At 43.0% G+C, this 27,832-nt stretch overlaps 1 protein-coding gene and 1 long non-coding RNA gene across 3 annotated transcripts in view; one reads left to right on the top strand and one right to left on the bottom strand.

Annotated features, from left to right (window-relative positions):
• The window catches only part of ZDBF2 (zinc finger DBF-type containing 2), a 33,506-nt gene extending 15,740 nt beyond the window's left edge, over window positions 1–17,766 (bottom strand). The window contains exons 1-4 of one of the 2 annotated variants that reach the window (XM_037523916.2): window positions 17,695–17,766; window positions 13,328–13,383; window positions 12,398–12,439; window positions 10,701–10,800 (exon numbers count right to left, since the gene is read on the bottom strand). In XM_037523916.2, coding sequence (XP_037379813.1) covers window positions 10,701–10,760 — 60 coding nt within the window. In that variant the 5' untranslated portion in view covers window positions 10,761–10,800; window positions 12,398–12,439; window positions 13,328–13,383; window positions 17,695–17,766. Of the gene's footprint in view, window positions 1–10,700; window positions 10,801–12,397; window positions 12,440–13,327; window positions 13,384–17,452; window positions 17,508–17,694 lie in introns of those variants that run through there. The other variant, XM_037523917.2, reaches the window with a different exon arrangement.
• LOC119254830 (uncharacterized) lies at window positions 498–25,928 on the top strand. Its single transcript, XR_005127373.2, has 4 exons — window positions 498–536; window positions 20,295–20,479; window positions 23,657–23,783; window positions 24,378–25,928. It is a non-coding gene; the product is annotated as an uncharacterized LOC119254830 (long non-coding RNA).
• Window positions 25,929–27,832: the final 1,904 nt, after the last annotated feature.

Here is a 27,832-nt window from a genome sequence, read left to right as displayed (position 1 = left end):
GATTCACTAGGAAAAGTGGAGAGCATAACAGGAAGATCTATTGAAATACTGAGGGGAGCAGCAGGTGAGACAGAAGTCTGCTCCACCCTGTGGGTTGCTCCTGGCCAGTGGGGGCTCGGGACCTAACTCGTGTTACAGCGGCTGGCTTGGTAATGCTTGTTAACCCCTGCACAGGCAGGGAGTCCCCATTATATGTTTTGTCTTGATGTGGCGCATGGCAGAATTTATTTAGGGCAGGTATGTTTGGGAGTTCTGGGATGCCCCTCACCCAGCCCTATTGTTGGGGGGAAAGGATGCCTTGAATGAACTTCACAAACAGGTTTTATGGACTTCACCCCCACCCCAGACCAAGGAGAGCCAAGAGACCAAGAACTACAAATCCCATAATGTCATCACCACGGAAGCGAGGATGCTGGGAACTGAGGGTGGGGTTAAGCAGCCAGGCTTGGTATATAATGTGACATGTAGCCCCTGGGGGTTGCTTGGTTTTTCTGCGGCTCTCAGCGTGCTACTGGGGTCCCAGCTCAGCGGAACTGGTAGGATGATGCATTCACCAATTCATCCCTCTCTCTTACTGAGTTATTCGTTTCTCACTTCCCCTTCTTTTGTAAATAAGCCCTTTGTTACCATTTTGCGTGTGCCTGCAGTTGAGTCTTATTATAAGTCCCCTTTAAGCATGCGGGTAAGGACCCAGCGTCAGGCCACCCATACATGGGGTTGCGCTGTAACACTATAACACTACCAAGTAGGTGCAAATGTGGTTGTGCTTCTCCCATGTGTTTGTTTCAGCTATGTGGACATTTGCTTCCTGACCCTTAGATCAGAAAAACTGGCTACAACCTGTGGAAACTGTATGCATGCAAGCTGTTTCTAGTCATTAAAAAAAATTTTTTTAAACATTTATTTATTTATGCATATAAGAACTGGGGTACAGGCCAGAGGTGTGGGGGGTGAGAGAATTCACCAGAGACAGAGCAGGGAGCAGAACAGGCAGAAGGACCGAAGTACACTGCTGAGGGGAGCAGCGGGCGAGACAGGAGAGGTCTGCGCACCATGTGGGTCACCTCCCTGGCTGGGGATCAAACTCATGGCTGGCGATAGCTTGAGAGTACTGAGACTTAACACCTTACGCCACCCAGGAGCCCCCTGTTTATAGTCATTTCTTCAGAAGTTTTGTTGGGGGAAGATTATTTTTTTTTAAGATTATTTATACAAGAACCGGGGTACAGTCAGAATCGCGGGAGGGTGAGAGTATTTACCAGAGACAGAGCGGGGAGCAGAACAGGCAGACTGAAGAAATACGCTGCTGAGGGGCGCAGCGGGCGAGACAGGTGAGGTCTGCGCGCCATGTGGGACCCTCGCCGGCCGGCCGGGATCAAACCCGCGCTGCAGAGGCTGCCGACAGCTTCCCAGCGTGGCGCTCAACCCGCTGCACCACCCGGGAGGCCCGGAAGGGCATGTTCTAGATGAACCCCACCCACTGATGCGTATGAAGTTGTTGGGTTCAGAGAGTGGGGTTCTTGTGAAGCAGGAAGTTGCTAAGTCTGCTGCTTGCTGGAGCGGAAAATTACCGCGGTGTGCCGCTTGCCCACAATAGTAGCCATGGCTTCCTTGACCGCCTTCCCAAACAATAAAGTCTATGATGAATGGGATGGCAAACTTCCGTGTACAAACTGCGTAAAACCTCACCAATCCTGGGCCTCCCCGGTGGCTCAACGGGTTGAGCACAGCGCTGTGAAGCTGTCGTAGCCTCTGCAGCACGGGTTCAATTCCCGGCCCTCCAGGGAGCAACCCACATGGGCAGCAGACCTCTCCTGCCTCGCCCCCTGCTCCCCTCAGCAGTGTTCTTGGTCCTTATGCTCCCCGCTCTGTCACTAGTGAATCCCCTCACCCTCCCTGTACCCCGGTTCTTGTATAAATAAATAAATCTTAGTAAATAAATAAATAAATCTTAAAAAAAAAAAAAAAAAACCTTACCATTCCTGCAATTTGGGGCTCAGACTTTTGGGAGCTATCCCACTGAGCCCGCCAGAGTGAGAAATAAATTTCCTCCTCTCCACCTCTCTGAGTGCTGCCTGATTTCTCTGGGAAATTGCCTTAACATTTGGATAAACACATGCCATTCGCAGCAACGTGGATGGAGCTAGAAGGAATTATGCTCAGTGAAATAAGCCAGAAGGAAAAAGAAAAATATCGGATGGTTTCACTTATAGCAGGAATATAGGGGAACCCAATAAGACATCAGTGTAAAAAAATAATAACAGTACAAAACACAACAAAGCAAAAATGGACAATTATAAATCAGAGACATCCTGCAGGGGAGGAGGGAGAGGGATCAGAGGGAGTGAGGGAGGAGCTCAGCGGACTGAGGTGATGGTGCAGGGGTGCATTGGTGGAGGAATTTCTGTGGGGACTACACCTGAGGTGGCAGAAGCAAATATTGTCTAAAAAGGAACAATGATGTAAAAAATAAATTAAAAAATTAAAAAACAAACATGTGGGTTCACTCTGGGAAAAGCTTCACCAGAGCTTCCCTTTCAGTGGCACGGGAGATTTTCCCAAGAGAGTTTCTCCATGAGACCAACGTTAGTTGTACCCAAACGGGCAGGTTTATTACAAAAGGGAGAGAATAAAGGACATGAGCGGGCAGAAAGGGCTGACCTGAAAGGGACAGACTTGCCAAAAGAGAGACCTGCATGGTCACAGGTGCGCAGTGGAAGCTGCCACTGCTGAGGGGGGTCAGTGAGGAGAAGCCCCGGCAGGTACAGGTCACGGCAGGCAGGAGGCTGCTGCCCCGCGGAGGGAGAAGGGTGGTGAAATGACGCACCTGCATAGTCACAGGTGGCCAGGATGGCTACCCAGTGCCAGTGCAGAAACTGCACTTCTCTTTGGAGGAGCCCATTCCTTGTGGCTTGGCCTGTTTGCTGTTCATTTAGGATAACCATGTAGAATTCGAAAGGGATCAGAGAATCTACAAGACCCTCAATCTTTTATCTTTACATTTGGGCTGGGCCCCATGACGCTAACAGTATCTGACACTTTGCTTGGGTCTCAGCCTTGGTGCCTAATGACTTTTGTTTCCTATATAGCTGGTTTAACGACTATGTTAGTCATTTCAACCCCCACCTCCAGCTCCTGGCATTGGGCCAGGTTTCTGGTCCGTGGGGGCTTCCTTTCCAACTTTTCTATCCCTATCCTCCATCAACCCCACTTCCTTTTTGGGGTTTGATTTTGTGGAAATTGCTTTGTGTGACAGCAAGCAATCTTTTACTCAAGGATGCCTAGTGTTGAAACTACATGGCTAGGTATGGACAGAATATGCTCCAAAATGACATTTGAGGCCTCATGGTGGGCTTCCCGTGACCAAAATAAGCAGTTTTACTCAAAAGATGGTGGTGGGGGCCTCCCTGGTGGCGCAAGGGGTTATGTGTCAGCCCTTTGAAGCTATCTGCAGCCACTGTAACTGAGTCCTGCCAGGGAGCTAACCCACACGGAGCACAGAAGACCTCTATTGTCTTGCCCGCCAGCTACTGCCCCCCTCAGCAGTGAGATTTCAGTAGATCTGCCTGTTCTGCTTCCCACTCTGTCTCTGGTGAATCCTCTCACCCTCCCTACAACCCCCGTCACCCCAGCATCTCTGGCCTATACCCCAGCTCTTGTATGCATAAATAAATCTTTTTAAAAAATATTTTAAAATAAATAAATAAATCTTTTTTTAAAAAAAAAGATGGTGGTAAGTTGTGACTCTGGACTTTTGTCTGTGGTTTCTGCTGGCTTATAGGTCTAATTAGCAATTCTGAAGATAGTGATGGATTTTGAAGTGACTACTCAGCCTCAAGGGATTTTACAACCCAACAAAGACACAGTGATCATTTGAATTAGCACATTTTATTCCTGGGTGCCAAAGGGAAAGAAGCCTTGAGCTATAACTGGTAATTGCTGATGACCTTAATGGATTCTTCAAGAATACTTGCGTTTTGCAAGGTCTGAATCAGAAAAATTAGAAAATTCTTATCTGGATAAGTTTGAAGAGGTTTGCTACTGGGAATTTTTGTCACACAAAAATTCATATTTGTGATTTGGGAATATTTGGGATTCTTTTTTTTTTTTTAAGATTTATTTATTTATGCATATAAAAACCAGGATACAGGCCAGAGGTACAGGGGATAAGAGGATTCACCAGAGACAGAGTGGGGAGCAGAACAGGCAGACTGACTGAAACACAATGCTGAGGGGGGTAGCGGCAAGACAGAAGTCTACTGCACCACGTGGGTAGCTCCCTGCTGGCCTGGGATCAAATTCGTGCCGCAGTGGCTGCGGACAGCTTCACAGTGCTGCGCTTAACCTCTTGCGCCACCAGGGAGGCCATATTTGTGATTTAATTCTTGAATTAGTTTGAGTGCTGGTGGAAGGCAAGATTCTAAGACTCTGTTTACTACTGAAGAAGGTCTGTTTTGGAAAGCATTCTATTTGATGATGAAAGAAAGCCCTATGCGCACACCAGAAATGTAGTCTATAACTTCCAAATTAACAGGCAGCCCCTTGCGATGTGCTGAAGGAAAAATCTAGTAGTCTTCCATTTGATTGATAAAAAGAAATTTTATGGGACCTCAGTAGAGCTCCAGAGACACTCCATAAAGCTCCTCCCTATCCTCAGGGGAAACATATTAGAAGAATTTGACCTATTTGGTATTTACCTAGCTAATTGGAACTTAACGGGAAGCATGGTCACTTGGGAGAAATGTGTGACTTTGGCATATTCATAAATGTTAACGTTGGTGTTCTAAAATTTATATGAAACCCTAAGTGTCTTATATGCAAACTCTTGATTTTGATTGTTGTTGTCTTACAATATTGATGGCTATTTGTATGGTTTGACATCTGTAGAAATTGTTTCTGGAGAAATTAATGGGAGAGAGACCTCAACTCATTCCAATTGCTGGAACGGGTGAGATTTACCACTGAGTACTGGGTGGGCTATTGGAAATGAGTATCATTTTTGATATGCTTTTATTCGACATAATCCAGGGGGAGTGTTTGTATTGTTTTATTTTAGCTGACCAGGATATGAAGCAATGTTATATTTTCATAAGCAGAACTAGCTTGTGTTTGCATTTTCTCTCTCCTTGAAACCAACATAATATAAAAAAGTGGTACTAATTTTTATTCATGACAATGAGCCTATTTTTGCATGTCTCCTTAAACTACAGAATTGGAAGCCTGTTTCATTACATGGCTTTGATTGAAATTACTCTAGGAGTTGAATGTGAGCTTAGCCATGAAGAGGAGACCCTTTCTACTTTGCTTATAGAAAAGGTGGGGAAGCTTGCCTCCACTGGCAGGACTGGAAAACCCTGGGAACCTCAAGAGGAAATCCCAGGTGGAGTGTGCTAAGACTGTGGCCTTGATTTAAAGCTTGCACAGACTGGATGTCGAGAGCTCACTCTAATCCTATATGGAATGTTTCAACAAAGCCAATTAAATTTGATGCTTGGTTATTCTGCCTGGAGACTTGATGGAAAAATAGGTAAAGTGGATTAGAAGCAGATTTAGTTTGCAATAGTATTTTGCTCTACTGTTGGACAGAATTGGGATCAGGGTGGAGAGAAATTGATTTGCCTGGTGACTGATGTTTCTCTTTCAACATACTGGAACCCTTAAAAAGGCTGTCTTCTACAATGGCACCCCAAGATCTTGACCACCATAGAAATGGTGGGAAAAATGAAAAGGGGGGAAATGAAACAGGGTAGTCCCCAGAGAAAGGGGACCAGTAGAGCTAAGGAACAGTAGGGCTGAGCAGGGAGGTGAACCTAGAAGATTGGAAGAAGGACTGAGGAAGAAGCAAACCTGGTAGAAGGAAAAGCAGTGAAACGCAGAGGGATATGCAGGAAGAGACAGGAAGACTGGAGAAAGCATATGGAGCAGAAAGACATGTGAAGAAGCTGTGCCAGCTTCTCGATCTTGGACCAGGAACTTGAGGGACATGGAAAGAAACTGAGACGTGGGTGAGAGACCCAAAGGGATGCTGACAATGGCAGCCTTTATCTTGACTTGGATTTTGATTTTGCTCTTTTCCTCCCAAGCTTGCCTTGCTCCTTCCTGGTGGTTCCCTACAAGAAGGGACCTTAGACTTGTGGCAAGGTTTGGGTCCTCAGCAGTCTTGCTTTGGGCCAACCCTGTTTGGCTGGGTATTTACCCACAAGGGGATGGGCAATTTGGGGTGCCTGAATTGGAAACTATGCTCTTTGCCTTCTCTTCTCACTATCGCACATTGATGGTACTGAAATCCCTTTCCACTGAAGGTCTTATGCAGTAGAGAATTTTTTTTTTTTATGTGGCAGATAGCAGAACCCATTTAGAGCAGGCAGGTTTGGGACTCCCTGGATGCCCCTCGTTCTGCCCACTAACAGCACAACAAAAGGAAAGACTCAATATGTAATAGGGTGGTGCCCAGGAAAAGGGGAGGTTCCAGGTTCCCTGCCCCACCCAAAGGAGGGTAGAGCTAAGCAGACAGGAGAAGAAACTGGAGAGGAGACAGAGGAAGGAAGGAAGCAGGACGGAGAGGCAGAAGGAGGCCTGGAGGAGGCGCATGGAGCAGAGACATGTGAAGAAGCTCCACCTGCCTTTTGGTCCTGGACTGGCTGAAACAGGTGTGGGTGAGAGACTGGTAGGGAGGATAACAATGGCAGCACTGATCTTGATTTTGCTCTTTTCCTCCCCCTTTTTTGTGGGTCCCCGCTGGAATGTGCTTTAGACTTGTGGCTGGGCCAGTCCCATTTGGGTGGACTTTCACCCACCGAGGGGATGAGTAACTTTGGGTGCTTGATTTAGAAACTATATTCTTTGTTTTTTCTGTGTTGTTCACTAATTGTACTAAAGTTCCTTTCCATTAAAGGTCTTATAACTTTTGTTTTGATGTGGTGGGTGGCGGAACCTATTTAGAGCAGGCAGGTTTCGGGGTTTCTGGGATGCGCTGTAACAAATACAAATTAACAGTTTTCAAGTAAGCCTTAGTTCTTGAGTCAGAACTATAACCTAAATCTGCCAAACTTGCAGCTTTTGATTCCCAAGATTTCCTCAGTGGTATCTTTTATCTTTTTTTTTTTTTAAGATTTATTTATTTATGCATGCATGCATGCAAGAGCTGGGTACAGGACAGAGGTGTGCGGGGAGGGGGGTGAGATTCACCAGGGACAGAGTGGGGAGCAGAATAGGCAGATCTACTGAAATACACCGCTAAGGGGAGCAGCGGGCAAAACAGGAGGGGTCTGCTGCGCCATGTGGGTCAGCTCCCTGGCTGGGGATGGAACTGGTGCTGCAGTGGCTGTGGATAGCTTCACAGTGATGCGTCTTAACCCCTTGCACTGGGGAGGCCCTTTTATCTTCTTATAAAAAGACAAAAGTCTGGCCCTGGGAGCACCTTTACCCAAATCTCAACTGGAACTTGGGGTGGGGGGGACTGGCAATAACTTGGGACCCAAATATCCTACCCAGGGAAAAGAACAGTTTCTCAGGGCAGAAGACCTTCACCTGAACTACAAGTTGGAAATCTTTAACAACACATGAGAGCTATCAGGTGCTCACAAAAAACCCTCCCAAAGCTCAGATTCATAGTCAAACCTGAAAGTAACACATATACTAACAAAACACCCTCAAGAAGATACTGAAACAAGGTGTCCAGATGGCAACCAAAAAAAGAAGGCATGGCCATATTTCACTTCTCAAAAAAAAACAGATTTAAGTCCTGAAGACAATACTTTCTTTTAGGAGCAAGAATCAAGGCTCTGTGGGGCCTCCCTAGTGGCGCAAGGGGTTAAGACACAGCACTATGAAGCTATCCGCAGCCACTGCAGCACTAGTTCAATCCCTGGCCAGGGAGCTAACCGAGGTGGAAAGATGTTTACTAACAACATGCATACCTCCTGTATACATAGCAGAGACCCAGCATGATTAATTAACCAGGGTGGCTTCAGACACCTTCTTAAATAGCTTAACTAACAGCCTTCATATTTCCTCCTATGAAATCAACTTTCTGCCAAAAAGACAGATTTTGGGGTAGCAGAATTCTGTCCTACAATAGTTAAGAAGTATTTTTTTTTTTTTGTGAACAGTTATCATATGTCCTTTTAGTGTAGGGAGATTTCCAAATGTGTAAAAATTATTATTTTAAACCTTCAGTAAAAATGACATACTGAATGTTTATTTAATAACATACTTTAAGATTGTGCTTTGTCATTATCAAAGATTCAACAAGGAATCTTCCAGTCAAGTGATGATATGATTTATCAGTTATGAGAAAAATAGTAACAAGAGCTTTGAGACTTACCTGTCTCCTGACATTTGTAACCAGCATTAAAAGCATTTCTTTTTTTATTGAAGTAAAACGTTTACAACTGCTTACAACGTTTTCAGAAAATAGAATCGCCCACTTCAGGTGTTATTACCACACCACACCCACCATGGAAACACCGAAAGCATTTCTTTTTTGAATGGCAGAGATGTGGAAATCACAATAAAAAAATTTCCTTAGTATGAACTTAAGGGATTAATATTAAATAATTTAATAAATACCACTATACAGGAGAATTTCTGCATATTATCAACTTGTCTGAGATAGCATCTAAGATGTAATAGTTTAGCATTAGTAGAACCAGAACATCATTGTATTACTACTTCACCTATGCCACAATTCCACAGCTGAGACCCTGAAGAATAACTTGATTTTTACTTTATTATAATTAGTCTTTTTCTTGGTCCCTTATTTAGGTTTTCTAAATTCCTGCTATGAGTGAGACCATCTGGTATTTTTCTTTTTCTTTCTGGCTTATTTCACTGAGCATGATCCCTTCAGCTCCATCCATGTTGCTGCAAATGGCATGAGTTTATCTTTTTTGATTGCTGAGTAATATTCCACTGTGTATATGTACCACATCTTCTTGATCCAGTCATCTATTTTGGGGCATTTGAGTTGTTTCCATAGCTTAGCTATTGTATAAGGGACCAGGAAAAAGACTAATTATAATAAATAAAAATCAACAGGCAACTATAAACCAGAGACACACCATGGAGGGGGAGGGGAGAAAAGGGAGTAGGATCAAAACAAGGGGGGTGGGAATTGTATGGGGACTATAACCGAGATGAAAATGCACACATTGTGCAAAAATTAAAAACTGATGTAAAAAAAATATAAAAATAATAAAAAATTTTTTAAAAAATAACTTGAAACTCTTCTAAATTAACCCTCATGGTCAGAAAACTACAGCTACTAGTACCATAAATCCATATTTCAAAATATCTTTACACATGCTTTACACTCTTCTGTCAAAAAGAGAAAGAACTTTACTCCTATTAAGTATTATTACCCTAATACCAAAACCAGAAAAAGACATCACAAGAAAAGAGTGTTATATAGAACAGCCTTTATGAAAAGAGATGTGAATCCTCAAAAAATACTAGCAAAACAAATCCTGTAACATATAGAAAGGATCACACTCCATGACCAAGTAGAATTGATCCCAGCAATGCAAAATTGGTTGAATGGCAAGGTAATTGTTATAAAGTGAGTTTTGCACCCCCCCCCCACCTTACCTCACCAAATACGTATGTTGAATCTGAAACAATGTCATTATATCTGGAAGTAGGACTTTTAGGAGGCAATTAAGTCATATACAAAAATTAATTCAAAGTAAGTCAAAGACATACATATAAGCACTAATACCATAAAACTGTTAGAAGAAAATAGGCATAAATTTTCATAACCTTGAATTAGGCAATCTTTATGATACCATTAACAAAAAAAACCTAAATTCAGGTCTAGCAAAATTTGAAACTTTTGTGCAGAAAAGCATAAAATTCAAAGTCCTTACCTTACCCTACAATGTCTTAGAGAATCAATTCTTTGAAGTTTTCACCTATCACTTAACACCCTCACCCTATCTTTACTGCAGCCACCTTGTCCTCCTGGCTTTTGGTTCACACCTTTTTTTTTTTTAAGATTTATTTATTTATGCACACAAGAACTGGGGTACAGGCCAGAGGTGTGGGGGGTGAGAGGATTCACCAGACAAAGTGGGGAACAGAACAGGCGGATTGAGTGAAATACACTGCTGAGGGGAGCAGCAGGCGAGACAGGAGAGGTCTGCTGCACCATGTGGGTAGCTCCCTGCCCGGGGATCAAACTCGTGCTGCAGTGACTGTGGATAGCTTCATGGATAGCTTCATAGGTTGCATCTCAACCCCTTGCGCCACCAGGGAGGCCCTGGTTCACACCTTTCTGCCTCAAGGTCACTGTCCTTGTTCTCTTCCCTCTGCCGAGAAGTTCTTCCCTCAGATATAAGCAACTCTGGCTCCACTACCTCATTCAAATCTCAACTCAAATGTCACTTCCTTAACCTACTTGGCCACCCTATCTAAAACTTCCCTTCCCTATTTTATTTTCCTTGTAACATTTATCACAATCTGACAAATTGTTACTAGATGCACAGAACTTTTCTACCTTATTGCACTATAATGCAAGCTTTGGGAAAAAGGGTTTGGTTTATGTTCACATCCCTAGAATCTACACAGTATCTATCAACTACTGGATTCTTAATATGATCTGTGCCCTGAGTGAATAAATGAGTTTAATAAATGTAGAAAAAGAGAAATTCACAACGAGGTCAGTCTCTTGAGATATGACAGTATTAATAGGATCCTCTTACCTGTTCCAGGTTATTATAGCGCACACAGCAGTAGCTGCAATATCCTTGTCGGTTCTGCATCTTGAATAACCAATGAGATGGCTACTATTGAATACTCAAACTGGGGGGGAAAAAGAAAAAATTGCAGTAATTCCCTACTACCAGGAGAAAAGTGCCTAGGATAATATCAGAGAACAGAAGTTCATTCTTGAATTCCACTCAGACATATTTATAAAAATTAGGAGAATAAGGGTGCTGTGAGCTACTGAAATCAATCAGGAAGTCTGGGGTAAAGAGGAAAGCTATGTATCTTCTCAGAGTAGTTTGTTGACAATATTGGAATCATAGATGATTTATTTTTTATCAATTTCTGTTCATTTGTTAGTTATTAGGAATTCACTCAGTACTGAAGATTATAGTACTCAATTTGTAAACACAAACTACTATTTCTAAATTGTTAGTACAGTGTATTTACTACACACTAATGAGGTTCATTAACTTTCCCATTATGTTTCTGTACAAAATCAGATTACGTAAACTCTCAGTGTCATATATATCTAATTCTGACATGAGAGAAAGATACTAAATGTATTTTCTGCTTAGTCCAAAAAGGGGAAGATTTTTCGATCATTTATTCAATAAAAGTGCTAAAAATCAAAATAACAAATTTACCTCTAATCACATTTCTTTTCTGAACAATTACGTAAACCAACTAAATATGAAGAACTGCTTTCCAACGGGTATGATGAGTTCTCTCTACAGATAAAGAACAACTCCCAAATTTCTACATCCCTGAAACTATAGCCCTTCAATATTACAAATTGTAGTGGTCCTCAAACCAGGCTAAACATCAAAATCATCTCCCAAAATTCTGCATTAGTAGAACTGAAATACAACCTATAATTCCTACTGGTTTTTTTTTTTTTATTTTTTTAAACTTTATTTATTTATTTTTATTTATTTTTTTAAGATTTATTTATTTTATTTATTTATACAAGCACTGGTACAGTCAGAAGTGCGGGAGGGTGAGAGAATTCACCAGAGCCAGAGCGGGGAGCAGAGCAGGCAGAAGGACCGAAGTACACTGCTGAAGGGAGCAGCGGGCAGCAGGAGAGGTCTGTGCGCCATGTGGGACCCTCCTCTGGTGGCCGGGGAGCAGCCGGGGATCGAACCAGCGCTGCAGAGGCTGCGGGCAGCTTCACAACCCATCGCTCAACCGCTGCACCACCAGGGAGGCCCAATTCCTATTGTTTTTAATTCTCTAGATAATTTTAATACATAATTTACTTGCTGGTACAAAGTATATGTAGCTTATGATTATTTTAAGTAACAGAGTCAATTCAATGTAGTATTTTGCCATGTTTTGTTATGGTGAAAACAGAATTATAAGTCATAATTCCATCAAGTTTTTTATTCTAGCCATTTTAAATATTCTTGTGTGCTGGAAAATACACAACATCCTATGATGTGCTATAACTACTGCTGATAAGAAGATTATCCTGCAATAGAAAAGTTAACACATTAAAATCAATGTTAAAAAATGAAATCACACCCTTGAAACATGAGAATAGAAAAGCTTCATTAAATCAAAATACTATAAGAACATTCACTTACTGATTTTTTTATTATGAGAAACTTTCTGATTTCCCGAATTCATGGGGAAAATAAATTAATTAAACCCAGCCTCTGATATAAGAAATGTGTAAGAAACTACTTACTTAAAAATTGGTCTTTTCCATTAATTGACTTCGTTGATTATCCTGAAATAACAAAATAAAACAAACTTTTATGAATATAAAATTATAGGTATAGATGTGTTAAATTTCAGCCTGTGGGAACTCTAGATTTAAACCTAAACTTTGAAAATCATAAAATAACAAACTTTTAATATTTTATTTGAAACATAATTAAAAGATACCTTCAATGAAGGTATTTATCATCACACATAAACACAATGTAAATACTTTAAATATCTTTTGATCTTCTACTCTATGGCACTTAACTCTCACTAATTATCTCCTGCCATTTCCATCACCTCCAGTGTCATATACATGCCACAGAGACAATCAGCTACTGAATCAGAAGTACCTGTTGGCTTTTTTTAAAATTCACATGCTAGGACCCTACCTTGAACACTTGAAAAACCTCTGGCCAGGTACATGCATACCATGAACATTTAAAGTACTCCAAGGAGATGTTAACATAATTTATATATTAATGAAATGTTTATTAATGGGATCATTTATTTGGAGTCTGGGATTATATTACTTTGTATGACTGGACAAGTCATTTTATACAAATTCTGTTCTACTGGTTCTGGTATTTTTTTAAAAAAATTTATTTATTTATGTATACAACAGCTGGGGTGCAGACCATAGGAGCGGTGGTGGGGAGATGCGGTAAGAGGATTCACCACAGTGGGAGCAGAACAGGCAGATCTACTGACATACACTGCTGAGGGGAGCAGCAAGCAGGCTAGGCAGGAGGGGTCTGCTGCGCCTTGTGGGTTACCTCCCTGGCTGGGGATCTAACTCGTGCTGGGGATCTAACTCGTGGATAGCTTTATAGTGCTGGGACTTAATCCCTTGCACCACCAGGGAGGCCCCTGGTACCTTGTATTTTTATATATAAAGTAACCAATAATTTACCTTGAGCACAAATGGACAGGTATTTCATCATCGGCTCTGTTAGTCCTGGCAAACATCTGTAAATTAAAACAATTTTTAAAAAGATAAGCCCCATTAGTTTCTATCATTGGCCACATAAGTACCCCCAAGTCATATTTAAGCTTAAAAATGACACAATTATTTCCAGTAATAGGAAAAACATTTTGGACATAAAGCACTTTACATATAGTAATTCACTGATTCTCACATGACCTCCTAAGATGTTCTGGGCCAGAGTAACATATAACCCATCACCAAATACCAGATCTCTGGGTTCTGGGAATAGCTGTAAAAAAGAATGTGAGGTGCAACAGTGCCTCTGGTAAGGTTAGTAACATTAATGCTATCAAACTCAAAATAACCTGCATGAGAAGCCTTTGAAAGAAATATTTATGTGAAATTAAGTTTGGATCCTTGACTAACTACTCCTTGGCACTGGGTTAGTTTTAGTGAAAAATATTGCCAAATCTTTATCATGTATCCATATCAATTGACAAACCAAATAACGAATTTTTTATTAGTACTCAAGAGTCAGTAATACTGCTGTTATCATCAAGAACAAATATTAAGCACCTACCCTGTGTAGGGTTCTATGCTAGAAGCTTTAAGGGATAGAAAGAAATATAAGACAAGCTTTCTTGCCCTCAAGGAGTTTAAAATGGAATTGGGAAATTAATGCAAAAATATCAGGTGGTATCTGAGAACTATCTAATCAAAATAATAAGTGCTAATGGGTTCAGTTGCAAATTTTAGTTTTAGCTGGAGTGGCCAGATGTCACAGTAGATAGGAATTATTTACTAGATGTTGGAAAATAGGTAGGATTTGCTTAACAAAGGTCAGAAAAAAAGATATTCCAAATAACAAGCAAGTACAAAAGCAAGAAAGCACAGTGATTTGGAGATAACTGACAAATTTAGTTGGAGCTGAGGTTTTGAGAATTTAAGGAGCAACAAAACAAGAAAAATAAATTCAGTTTTAATACATTAGGACTGAAAAGCAGACTATATTATCTAGACCTATCTTAAGGCAGTGAGGACGTTTTTTGGAAAGCAGTATATTTAAAGAGTGCTGAAGAAAATTCTGGAACAATGGTTCTTTAATACACAAAGTAGTTTTCACAGGGTAAGGAATATAATTGTTAAAATATTCAGCACCATTTTCCAAGAATACTAGAGAATTCATTAATACCCAAAATACTCAAAATCAAAGATTCAGTATCCCTTAAAGCAAATACTTGTTTCATTTTTACACTTATAATTTAGGAAAACACACACTATTTTTTCCTTAAAAATGACTTTTATTAATTTTTGTTACAAAAGTAAAACACAGTACAATTACAAAAATAGAAAGCAATAAAAACCTTTGTTCTAAACATGTTTTTATACTGTACATTCTATTTTACAAAATTGGAATGGTTTGGTACATTCTATTCTACAGCCTCCTCTCTCAACCATATATGATAAGGGCATCTACCTGATATATAAATAATAATTTATTAAACAGAATGTTCTATGATGCATAGTATTTTATCAGTGTAGGATAAAAGCTCCCTTTATCTGAAAAACCTCAATACCTGGTGAGAGTTAACATTTAAAAAGTAAATACATAACCTTAATATTTTACTTAACTCAAAACAATGAGCATGTATGTTTAAGATCAATTTAGAGTTTTTTGTTTTATTGGGGTTTTTCTGTGGTAGAGCTCCAAGTAATTTTTTTATATTTCCATAAAACATATAAAATTTACCTTTAACAACTTTCCATTTCGATTCTTCTAAACTAACAAGAATTTTAGACATTTTCAAAACTTAGAATAGTATTATAATCCACCTCAAGATTTTCCCCAACCTGTTAGAGTTATCACACCCAATTATAGACATTTGCACTGGCCTTTTTTTTCCCACTGCAAAGTATATTTATTTTTCATAAAAATAACAATGCTACCAAAAAAAAATGAGAGTGCTGATACTCTTAACTTCGTTGATTTACGTAACATTTAAGGTTGTAGAAACCGGTCAGGGGCAGCAAACAGATCTTTCAAGCTACCTGAGATGACTACATTCAGCACAGCTGTCTCCAAACAGAAATAGTTATATTTTTTCCTCCAGATGGTTTCTTATACACCTGAGATCTGTACCTGTTACAGAGATAAACACTGTTTGAATTGAGTTCTGAGTTGCTGTGTGTGTGTTTCTCGTTGCGGTGTTAAAATCAGTTAACAAAATCCAGAATCCCTATGGGAAATATTTTTCAATTGTCTGACAAGAGAAGCACACAACTTACTATTAAATAAGAACAACAACAACAAAAAAAAAAAAAACAGAGGAGCACTAGGCTTACTGAATAAAATAATTTAAATTATTTAACTAGCAAAAGGAAAACAGTTGGGGAGCAATCACTAAACAATTGGCCAAATTATACAAAAAGGCCATCTCGATTTCCTTCCTTTAATCTTAAGAGTCTCCTTTACATTAACTAATTTTCAACATCCAATGCTTTAGGATTATCCACCTTAAACTGATTTACACCTCTGATGACTAGCATTATGCTGCATATCAACATTCAGTCTTAATATAATAATAATAGCTAACTTTTGGTGAGTACTTAATTTAGGCCAGACACCAGTTTCACATTCATTATTGTCTCATCTAAATACCAAACAGCTTTATGTCATACAGATCTTCACAAATCAGGAAATTGAGGTTGTGAGAGGTGCAGTATCTTGCACCAGGTCACACACCAATAACCACTAAAGCTGGGATTTCACCCTACGCAGTCTGAATAGTATATCTTAACCTTGTCACCTCTATGAAACACTTAATCTCTGTATTTTCAGGAATGCTAAGTATCGATTTAATATTACCTGAAAATATAATTAAGAATCTGATTTGCTACAATAAACACTGCTTACATCCAAAGAGTAAAACTAATGCTTAATAACATTACTCCCACTCTAAGAAGAGTGCTAACATACCTTGAATTTATTGAGCAGGGCCCACGGAGAGCAATACATTTTATATCACAACAAAGAAACAGATGCAGGCACCCTACCACACACACTGTTTCACAAAATAATACCCTCCTCACATATTACACATTCTGGTATTTTCTATGCCATCTTATTTCATTTTTTTCAAAATGCTAGTTATGCTAGCTAAATTTGCAATTCACTAATGGGTAGAAAACTACACTTGAAAAAAACACTGCCTCAAATTATTAATCAGAGCAAACAATATTTTATAGAACATGGTTATTAACCCTGAATCAGGCTAATTTCCATATCAAATTTTTAATGAGCTTTTTAACAAAAGGTGGCATTTAGCAAAGGGGAAGCATAGAATTCCTCCTGCCTTCCAGGCTGCGAATCCAAATCAATGTCGTACGCTTGAATGCAGTGGAAAGATATTTATGCATTGATACAGAAAAAAATCCTCAGTGTAGTAAGTATTTTTTAAAAAGACACATTACGACATAACACGAATGCTCACAGACACCAAATAATTACTAGTGACCCTCTTAAAGATGCAACTGTTGTGCCTTCTCAGTTATTTTTTGCGGGGTGGGTTTTTTTTTTTTTTTTTTTTTGAGCCTATAACTATTGCAAAAAAAAAAAAAGGTTAATTGTAATTCCATTCAGGGGCTTAAAAAAAGTTCTCGTTCCTCGAGAGTATCTCACGCGCTTCTTCCACGCGCAGAATCATCTCGTCGGATGCTAAGAGCGGGAAAAGGCCTTTCTAGATGCGCAATTACGCCGGCGTCATTGACCAGATGTGCACAACTGTTGCACGACAGTAACACGATTAACACAAAAATCGCATGTTTCCATAATAAATTCTAATCGCCAGAGGCCGGTAAAGGCCTCGGTCTGGAACAGCTGGCCACGGCGCCGGGCCGGGCGGGAAGGGGGGTCTGCACACAGGTGGCCCCGGACCTGGGTCCCACAGGTGCTGCCCCCCGCAACTTCCCGCGGCGACAAAGCCCTGACCGCGGCCCGGCAGGCCGCCCCCCCGCAGACCCACCCCAGGCCCCGCGCGGGACCCTCCGGCCCCGGGGCCCTGACAGCCGGCACGGAGCGCGCGCCCCACCTCCGCCCGATCCCCCAGCCACCTCGATCCCGGCCAGCAGCCGCCGGGCCGCTCCCGCCGGAGGGGGGACGGCACTCCAGGCGCGGGGACGCCGAGGACCTGCGAAGCGGCAGCCGGAGCGGCGCGACCTCCGCGGGGAAGAGGCGCCGGGGCCCGCGGCGAGCAAGCCCCACCCCCGGCCGCGCGCACGGAGCCGGCGGGCGTCTCCCCGCGCCGCCCCGCCCCGCCTGGCCCGCGGCCGGGCCGGCCCCGCCGGGCTCTCACCTCCGCGGAGGCCTCCGGGATGCCTTCCGGGCCTTTCAGGAGGGCGAGCGCACCCCCGACCTATGCCGGCTCCATGGCGGGGCCCGCAGCCCGGCGCCGTCCAGAGCGCAGCTGCCCGCGAAGCGCGCAACTGTGGCCGCCTGCAGCCTCCCCGGGAGCGCAGCGGCGGGGCGAGGCCGGCACTGGCGGACCCGAGCCCCCAGTCACGACTTAGCCCACTGCCATCCAGGGGGAACGTAGCCTCGCAACCCTGATTGAGGTTTGACGTCAGGGAAGGTGCGAAAACAGGGCCCCTACTGACGCAGGAGCTGGGGACCGCCCACTGCCCACCTCCACCCCCGGCGCGGAGCCCCTTCCTCCCGCCCGGACCCTGCCTGCCTCGTGATCTCCAGAGCCCGCACTTCCTCCCGGGCCGGGGCCCCACTCTGCAACTTGTGAGATCAAACCTGTTCCAGCCGAAATGACTGTTTTTGGTAGTGCAGGCAGGACACGAGACAGAGACCGGGGTTTGCGCATTGGAGGCCCAAATGGACATTCAAAGCAACACAGGAGCTGTGGGAAGGAAAATGGGGCGAGAAGGGCTAGGCGGTTTCGCAGTTTTTGCCACGTTGAGCAGCAGCTAACAAAAGCTGCTGATTAATGAACCCTTCATTCGTGCTGAACACTGTGTTGAAGGTATATGGGGAGGGGAAGTGGAGTGGGTAAAGGAGAGTGGAGAAGAGAAATTCTTGCAACCTATTACTAATCTCTTTTACAAATGGAAAACAGGCGGAGGGAAGACAGGCGATCAGTGACATGCACGGCACATCAAAGGATTATGAATATTAACCGAAAGCCATCAGTCATCCTGTCCTACACACTAGGAATATAGTGGGGTGTAAACGGTTTAGTGTGATGAGGAACACAAACCTGAATCAATCATATAAGTGAATATGGCTTTATAATCTTGATAAGGAGAACAAGCATACCTCAAATGGAGAGGGTCTCTGATTGGAGTTTATGCTTTGTGTAAAAGCAGTTCTAGAAGGCACTCCTTGGCTCTTTGGGTACAGCTAGTGTAATTATGGTTACACTCTTTAGCTGAGCTTGTGACTTTGTCCCTGTTTTAAAAACTTGTCCACTGCTTTTGCACACGTAGTTTCCATTTTTGTGTGTATTTCTCAGCTCTTGCTTTTGCAGCTACATATTTTTTCCATTGTAAGTCTGGGCTTTTGCAACTGTTGGTTTATAACCTCCTTTAGATATTTTTAACACACCCAAAAGCACTAACCTTGGAATTGATGAAAGCAACCCATTATACATTAACCCAACCACCTTGACATAATGCATTTCACCTTGACATAATGTATTTCACCAAAGCTAGACACATTTTTCATACTTGAACATCTCTGAAATCATGATGCATCTTATAAAACTGGTTTCAATATTACTGGTCATGCAGCTGTATTAAAAGAGGTGTCATTGCCTCCACACAAAAAACTTGGATGTAACTGTTCACATGTTCCTTAGCTCAGCGGAGTTACGTGCATTATTTTTTTTAAAGATTTATTGATTTATTTATACAAGCATTGGGTACAGTCAGAAGCGCGGGATGGTGAGAAAATTCACCAGAGCCAGAGCGGGGAGCAGAGCAGGCAGAAGGACCGAAGTACACTGCTGAGGGCAGCAGTGGGCGGCAGGAGAGGTCTGCGCGCCTTGTGGGACCCTCCTCCGGTGGCCGGGGAGCAGCCGGGGATCGAACCTGGCGATGCAGAGGCTGGGACAGCTTCGCAACCCAGTGCTCAACCGCTGCGCCACTGGGGAGGTCCCAAGTGCATTAATATTTTTTTTAAAAAAAACCCACAACCCTAAAACAGAAGGGAATTAAAGAAGAGAGTTTTTCCTAGGGAAATGAAGATTCTCCTGGGACCACAAAAATTCCTCTAGCACTCAGAAAAGAGCATACGGGACACGCTAAACATTATTATGAGACTTCCAAAAACCCTAAGTTACTCACCAAGTATATTTGGCGAATCTATATCTGAACTGTTAAACAATAAGCCTACCATTCCTCCCACCCACTCCCCAAGAAAGTGAAATGACTTAGTTATTATTCCTGTTATTCCTAATTGACATGTTTAGCCAATTACAACACCTGTAAGTTTTAGTTAAAAAAAAAAAAAGTTGAAAACAGAAAATAAGTCTGGCACGTTACATAAAAGTCATCCATGGACCTTTTCTGGCTACATCAAAAAAGTACCAGCATGGATGAGCAATAATAACATGGATGCGCCTAGAAGGCATTCTGGTTAATGAAATGAGTCAGGTGGAGAAAGACAAACACTGTAACACCATATGAGTTCACTCAGATGTAATATATTGGGGGAAAAAAAACCTGAACGAAATAAATATTAACTTGTACACTATATACGACCAAATTGGCAGCTGCTAAAAGTTAAGGAGGAAGAGAGAGAGGAAAACCTTTATCTCATTCCTGAGTCACAAAAGAACTTAATCTGGATTATTCCCCCCAAAATTCTATTACTATGAACATCTACCTATGATTCACAATCAAATGAGATCAAAATATCTTCATTTTATCCTGTCTTTGATCCCTCCAGCCCAAAATGGAACTATTCTTGACAAAATCTTCCTAGGAAAGAGGGAAGGTTGGAAGCGCTGACGTCCTCGCCTTACTGGTTGTTGGAACAGGAACGAACAAAGCAGCTCAGCAAAGAATAATGCAAGCTGAAGTACATAACTTAAAGTTGCATGGGTACATGATGGACACACGGAGAAAGGCGGTGTAAGTAAATGTATCAAGGAGAATTCAGAGAAGATTGTGCAAATGAGTAAATGCTCATCCATCACGTATGAATTTAATGCGTGATGTCTAAAGTCCATACATTCTCCATAACCAAGACAGCGAAAAACAAAGTAGAGTCAGAACAAAGTAATTTTTTTTTTCCTTCAGAAACTGAGGGCTACTCACCCTCAGTTCAAATTCAAACTGAAACCCGCAGAACACCAGAGGTTCGTGTTCTCTGTGTGTGCAGGAGCAAAGACACAGAACAGCAAGTGATACGCGCATTTGTTATGCCCTGCAAGCTAGTATTGAGGGGGTCTTTGGGACCAAAACCAGGACCCCCGACTTGTAATGAGTTGCATTTTTTTTAAATTTTTTAAGAAGATTACACATATTGATGGAAATATTCGTAGAGATGTTCTACATATGCATTGAGTTTCAAGGAAAGCATTGTCTTTTGGTTTTTACCTCTGTCTCCTGCCCGAGTTTGGGTAGTCTGAGAAGCGGTGGGTGTGCAAGCTCAGTCCTCTACCACCCTGTTGTGTGCGTCCCATGGTTAGTTGGAAGTGAAGCTTTAAGCATGATATTAAGGAGGGTTGAATTTTCTAGTCAAAAGATAGATGACTCTTTCTCTTTTCCTTAAGTGAGTGGTGTAACAAAACCACCCGCTGTCTGAGAATGGATAATCCACTGCTTTAAAGTCCTGCATGGGGCTTCCCAGCGTCAAAATCGATAAGCCAAGATACACAAGTCTTACTGAATTTTCATTTAAAATGCTCGTTCGCTGGGAAGGACCTTTCTGCAGGTACAGTTGGCATTACCCCAGCCCAGGACTTCACAGCTAAAAGATGATCTCAGTTCCGCTGGAACCGTATTCAGAATTAACCCTTGGACTCAACCCAGCGCCACTGCTTCACACTATCCCGGCTGTGACTCCAAGCCTCCCCGAGACTGGTCTGCAGTAGATCATGCATCAGGTGTCTAGTTCACTTGTAGATGGAACATAGGAAAACTGAAATAAGGGCCAGGAAAAGAGACAAAAACTTGCAAGGTGACCATAGATTTGAGGCAAGCAGCAAGTGAGAGAGGAGCAGAGGCGTCAAAAGAGGGGAGGGAAAGAGCCCAAGGGACTGTGGTGACATTTCAGGGGTGATATGTGAGAACTACGGGGACTACCTCAGAGTGGAGAACAATGATGTAAGAAAGTAAAAACAATAAGAACAACGAAAACAGTAAGGAAGGATGTAAGGAAGGATCGGGGATACGCTAGCTCCAAGCCTATTCTCTCATTGCCAATTTGGGGTTTTGTTTGTTTGTTTTTTGATAATTATACTTCCCATTAGTCTTTTTTTTTAAAGATTTATTTATTTATGCAAACAAAAGCTGGGGTACAGACCAGAGGTGTGGGTGGTGAGAGGATTCACCAGAGACAGAGTGGGGAGCAGAACAGGCCGGTCTACTGAAATAACACTGCTGAGGGGAGCAGCGGGCGAGACAGGAGAGGTCTGCTGCGCCATGTGGGTCACCTCCCTGGCTAGGGATTCGACTCATGCTGCGGCGGCTGCCGGATAGCTTTTTAGTGCTGTGTCTTAACCCCTAACCCCATCACCAATTTGATTGGTTTGATTTTTCAGTTAGAGCATTTGACGCTTCTATGTGCTGCTCTACTAATCTCTGCTGGCCATTGTTGGCCCCCGATCGCCATTAGTTCTTCACCACATATGTCTTTTTTTTTTTTTTTTAGATTTATTTATTTATTTATGCAATTTATTTATTTATTCAATTCTGACTGGGTACAGTCAGAAGCGCAGGAGGGTGAGAGAATTCACCAGAGCCAGACCGGGGAGCAGAGCAGGCAGAAGGACCGAAGTACACTGCGGAGGGGAGCAGCGGGCGGCAGGAGAGGTCTGCGCGCCATGTGGGACCCTCCTCTGGTGGCCGGGGAGCAGCCGGGGATCAAACCAGCGCTGCAGAGGCTGCGGGCAGCTTCGCAACCCAGCACTCAACTGCTGCGCCACCGGGGAGGCCCCACCTCATATGTCTTTGCCTCACCAACTCAACAATGACAGGATTTTTCAAATCTTCCACGAACTCATCATATCATCTCCACTCAACTCTGCCTGTTATAACCCACAATCCACACATTTAAAGTCAATAAGCAAAGAAGTATTCTTCCCTATGTCATTCTGATACTGCCAATGTTTACATTCAATTCTCGGAAATGACAGCGAAGTGTTTGAAAGCCCACAATTGCCAGAAACAAGCCCACAATTGCCAGGAACATCACCCGATACATCTGCCACAGCCCTTGTCACATGCACAACCTACTGACACTCCCCGGTTCCCCTACCAGGGAAGGTTAACCCTCCAAAGACTGTCCGACTCACTCCATCACTCCCATTACACTAACTTCTAAGATTTAAAAAATCTAAAATGTTTCCAATTAGGGAACCCTCCGGATAGGATTTGTGTTGATCAACATAACTGGCATCTTTTGCTTTGTCCTGACAGGGGAGTTATATGACGTTCACACAGCCCCCCAATATTCAAAAACTATGTCTAGGGCCCCAGTTTTACCTGTGACCATATGCATCAGGATTGGGCTTTTACTGTTAGTTTAATAACAAAAATTATCACGTATACCAGTGTTGCCCTATGAAAGTACTCCTGCTCAATCCTGATCACAGGCGTCACTGTCCCTTCCGTTTCTTTACTATCTACCCCAGGCACTGTCCCCTTCAGCCTAAACTTGACTAAGACATAAGTGTGTTCCTGTTCTCATTACTTTATTTGTTGAATTGCTTACATCCTTGCGAGTTATGGTTTTTGCGCCCCCAGTTACCGGCATCGCCAGACAAAATCAAATCACACAAACCTATCAACAAAATGTCCCAGGCTTTATCTAATTTTGCTAAGGTGCACTTGAGACATCAAGCCTATTAAATAGGGATCAAGATTCTTTGGCCAAAATATAAGAAATCTCTGACTTAATTTTCGTAGCTGGCATGACAGGGCATTCTTAGTTCAGAACTGGCTTCCAACTTTTGCTAATTTTACTAAAAGTTATGTTAGCGTTCCGTTTCCTGTCTGTTTGCCTCTGAAATAATGGTTATGTTATTGTATTTTGTTGTGTTATGGAAAAAACACCTAACATGATGATCTCAACCCTCTTAACAGATTCAGTGGACAATATGCTTATTGTTATCTACGGGCACCAAGTGCACAGGAGATCTCTAGGATATGGTCATCTTGCATATCCACGGCTGACAGAAAATGCATGTTCCAAAATTCCTTTATGAAATGCGTGAGTACCACAGGGTTCGCTGAACTAACAATATATTCTAATATTTTATGTATTCCACATGCCCTGGTCTTTAAAGCCTAAACTGCCCCCTCTCAGGAATTACTAATGACGATAACGGACAATTTACTTGCAAATAAAACTTTGATATGCAAGTGAACCAATCGAAATCCATACCGCCTACCAGGTTCCTTTTATCAGGACCTCTAGCTCCAGGACTCTATCCCCAGGATAGATACCAGAAAACCGAAACCACCCCTATAGGTCAGAATGCACAGAAACTTAAGTCCCCGCACTTCCTGTACCTGTTTATCCTGCCTCCTTCCACTTTTCCTTACCTAAGAAACCTCCTAAAGACTCCAAAGCTCAGAGCACTTTCCAAATGACCCCACATGACTACTGTGTCCCCGTTTCTAGGGGACTGTGAGAAAAATGTTTAAAGCCATCGTTGCGATCATTTTCATGTGTGTGGGTTCCACTGTTTCTGCTCAAAACGAGTCCAGGAAACAATTTTAGAAAATTTGGTGCCGTGAGCAGGGTGGTTTCCCATAAGACTAATATATTAGTTATTATTATTGTTGTTGTTGTTATTTTTAGCTATTATTAGGTCTTTGGACTGCTGGGACTCATAATCTTTATCGGCTGTAGCCACTACCCCTGCTGATCGGTGGTTGCTGTTTGCTGGTTGGTTGCCGGATCCTCCTGTAGCTGCCTCCCAGAGTACTGTGCTGATGGCCAAGATGGGTCTACACAGTGGGTCACCAAGAGGGCCCGAGTGGTGCCCTGCGCAGCATCATGGCTAAGGGTGGCCGGTGGACGCCGCGCACCGTGCTGCAGTTCAGCAAAGAAGATAGTTTCCAAATCAAGCACCCGAAGTAACCCATCTCCTTGCGGGTAAATGCCCAGCCAAACAGGATTGGTCCAAAGCATGATTGCTGAGACCCAAAGCTTGCCACTTGCCACAATTCTAAGGCTGGTGGGGACCCGTAGAAAAGGAGCAGAAGGGGTGAGACAAGTCTGGAAGAAAAGAACAAAATCAAAATCAAGATAAGGGCTGCCATTGTCATGGCAGCCCATGGGTCTCTCATCTAAGTCTCTTTCAAGTCTCCTTCCATTTCCCCAAAGTCCCTGGCACCAGTCTAAGTTCAGAAGCAAATGCAGCTTTTTCACGTCACTGCTCCATGTGTTTCCTCCAGTCTTCATTCTTTATCTCACTCCGCGTCCCTTATTGCTTCCCCAGTCTTTTCTAGCTTTTCCTCTCTGCTCAGCTCCACCCTTCCTTGGGTGGAGCAAGGAACCTGGAACCTCCCCTTTCCCTGGGGATTATTACCCTGTTACGCCACCACAGAAAATTGTTTTTTGAAAAAAAAAAAAGGAAAAGTTCAGTAAAATGGAGTTTCAACGCAAGATGGAGTTGTTTAGTCGGCCTGGAATGTCTCTTTTCGGAGGTTGGTGTGCTCAGAAATCACGTGGAGGGTGGAAAGGCTGGGGATCCTGATCGTCTGATCTCCCAGAGGGATCAGAAATGGAAGGGCAGCTTCTGGTGAGACAATCAGGTTGTCTCCATTAGTAGGTTTTACAAGAAAGTACACAGATGAGCCTAGAGAAAGTATAAGCACCTGAAGAAGTATAGTGTCGGGAAGAAACTGGAACAGGGTGGTTCCCAGGAAAGGGGAGGGTCCAGGTTCCCAGCCCTACCCAGGGAAGGGTGGAGCTGAACTGGGAGGAGGCTGAGCTGGAGAGGAAACTGGAGAGGAAGGAAGGAAGCAGGATGGAGAGCTAGGAGACCTGGAGGAGGCACATGGAGCCTAGAGACGCTTGAAGAAGCCGCACTTGCCTCTTGGTCCTGGACTGGTTGAAACATGTGGTGAGAGACCCGTGGGGAGGCTAACAATGGCAGCTTTTATCTTGATTTTGATTTTGCTCTTTTCCTCCCAGACTTGTCTGGCTGTTTCTGCCTGTTTCCGATGGGTCCCCGCAACGAGCCTTAGACTTGTGGCAGGCTTTTGGGCTTCAGTAGTCCTGCTTTGGGCCAACCCTGTTCGAGCATTTATTCACAAAGGGATGAGTAACATTGGGTGCTTGATTTGGAAACCATATTCTTTCCTTCTCTGGGTTGCACACTAACTGTATTAAAGCTCCTTTCCACTAAAGGTCTTACGCACTTGAGTATGTTTTGTCTTGACGCGGCGATGGCAGAACCTATATAGAGCGGGCAAGTTTGGGGATTTAGGGGGGCCCCCTCACCCTGCCTTGTAACAAAACTGCCTCCAAGGAGGACCTGGGGATTGTACTGTAGATTCCTTGCGAGGCTGACCACTCTCAGGCGAAGGTATTGTTAGTGCCTCAAGTCGTGATGCCAAAATGTGGTTTAGCGGCAAGGTGCGTGGTGCTGGCGAGCATGTTTTGGGGGTCATGGCCCTTACTGTGCCCGTTACAAAAATTTTTTTAATCACACTTTCAAGATGGTAAGATAAGCTGTATTTGGGAACTAAGCGATAGGTATAGGTACCTCTGCGATTAAGATTTTTTAAAAAGGTTTGTTAATTTATGGATAGAAGAACTGGGTGCAGGCGGAGTTGTGGGTGTGGGAGAGGACTCACAGAGATAGTGGGAGCAGAACAGGCAGAACTACTGATATACACTGCTAAGGGGAGCAATAGCAGGCGATACAAGAGAGGTCTGCTGTGCCATGTGGGTAGCATCCTGGCCCACATCGGATCGAATTCTTGCCACTGGTTGGCTATCGGATCGAATTATTGCCAGTCGTTGGCGATAGCTTGATAGCACTAGGACTTAACCCTTGCACCACCAGGAAAATCCCTGCAATTAAGATTTTCAGTGGGAGGGAGTAGATTCAACCCAGAACACAGCACCGTCAAGTGGGGTAAGGACTGTTTTAATTCATTGTTCGCGGTGGCATTCTCTCAGCCCATGGAATGTAAGTAAAACAAGCGTTTATTACCAATAAATGGTAGTACTTAAAAAAAAAAAGATAATGAAAAATTCAGTAAAATGTAGCTTTGCACAAGATGGGTTTTTTTTTTTTTTTTTTTTTACAAGATGGGTTTTTGGGTCAGCCTTCACCATCCCCTTTTGGGCAGATCAGTGTGCTCAAACATCACGTGGGTAGCGGGAAAGGATGAGGATCCTGATCTGATACACAAGACGATGTGAAGTAGACGTTTGTGTTTTCTGGCAAAACTAACTTAGAGGGTTCTGTCTATCATAGATTTTCCAAGGAAGTGCCAGATGAACCTATGCGAAGGTTCGGTATCTTAAAGAAAGAATGGTGAAGCAAAGAATCCTAGTCAACAAAGTTAGCCAGAGAGTGCTGCGGGGTGCACCCAGGCACGCCACCTGCAGGCTGAGACCAGCTCCAGCCAGTGCAGAGGTGAAAGTACAATAGTAGGCACCACACTTTCAGGCACAGGTGCTCAGGTGTAGGAAGGGAGGGAGGGGGAAGAGAGTGAGAGAGAGAAACAGTGGCCCTGTGTAATAAAAAGTGAGGAGCAAAGGAACACCCCTTTCCAGCTACCCCCTGATAAGTGAACCCACTATAATAAATTCAAAACTTCTAATCAATGCACACGGTCTCTTGCAGCACCAGTGCACCAGTGAACAATGAACCTCTAAGGTAGTAAAAGTTTTCCTAGTCTTCTTAGCGTCAGTGGCTGTTCTGAAAAGTACATTGAAGAAGATGTACTAACAAAGGAAATGGAAAACTCAGAAATAAAACCACTCAAAATCGGTCAACTAACCTTGCAAAGAGAAAATAGTACACAAAGGAACAAAAAAGGCTCTTTTATAAATGGTGCTGGGAAAACTGGAATGCCACAAGCAAAAGAATGAAACTAGACTACTATCTCACACCATATACAAAAATATCAACTCATAATGGATAAAAGACTTGAATGTAAGACCTGACACCATAAAATATATAAGAGAACATAGGGCCTCCACCGTGGTGCAGCGGTTGAGCGCTGGGCTACAAAGCTGCCCGCAGCCTCTGCAGCACCTGTTCGATCCCCGGCCACAGGTGAGGGTGTGGC

This window comes from Talpa occidentalis, unplaced genomic scaffold (genome assembly GCF_014898055.3).
Source record: "Talpa occidentalis isolate TD23 unplaced genomic scaffold, MPIMG_talOcc4v2.1 talOcc4.3, whole genome shotgun sequence".
Classification (NCBI taxonomy): Eukaryota; Metazoa; Chordata; class Mammalia; order Eulipotyphla; family Talpidae; genus Talpa; species Talpa occidentalis.
Note: the sequence above shows the minus strand (reverse complement) of the source record. Positions and strands in the feature narration are given on the sequence as shown.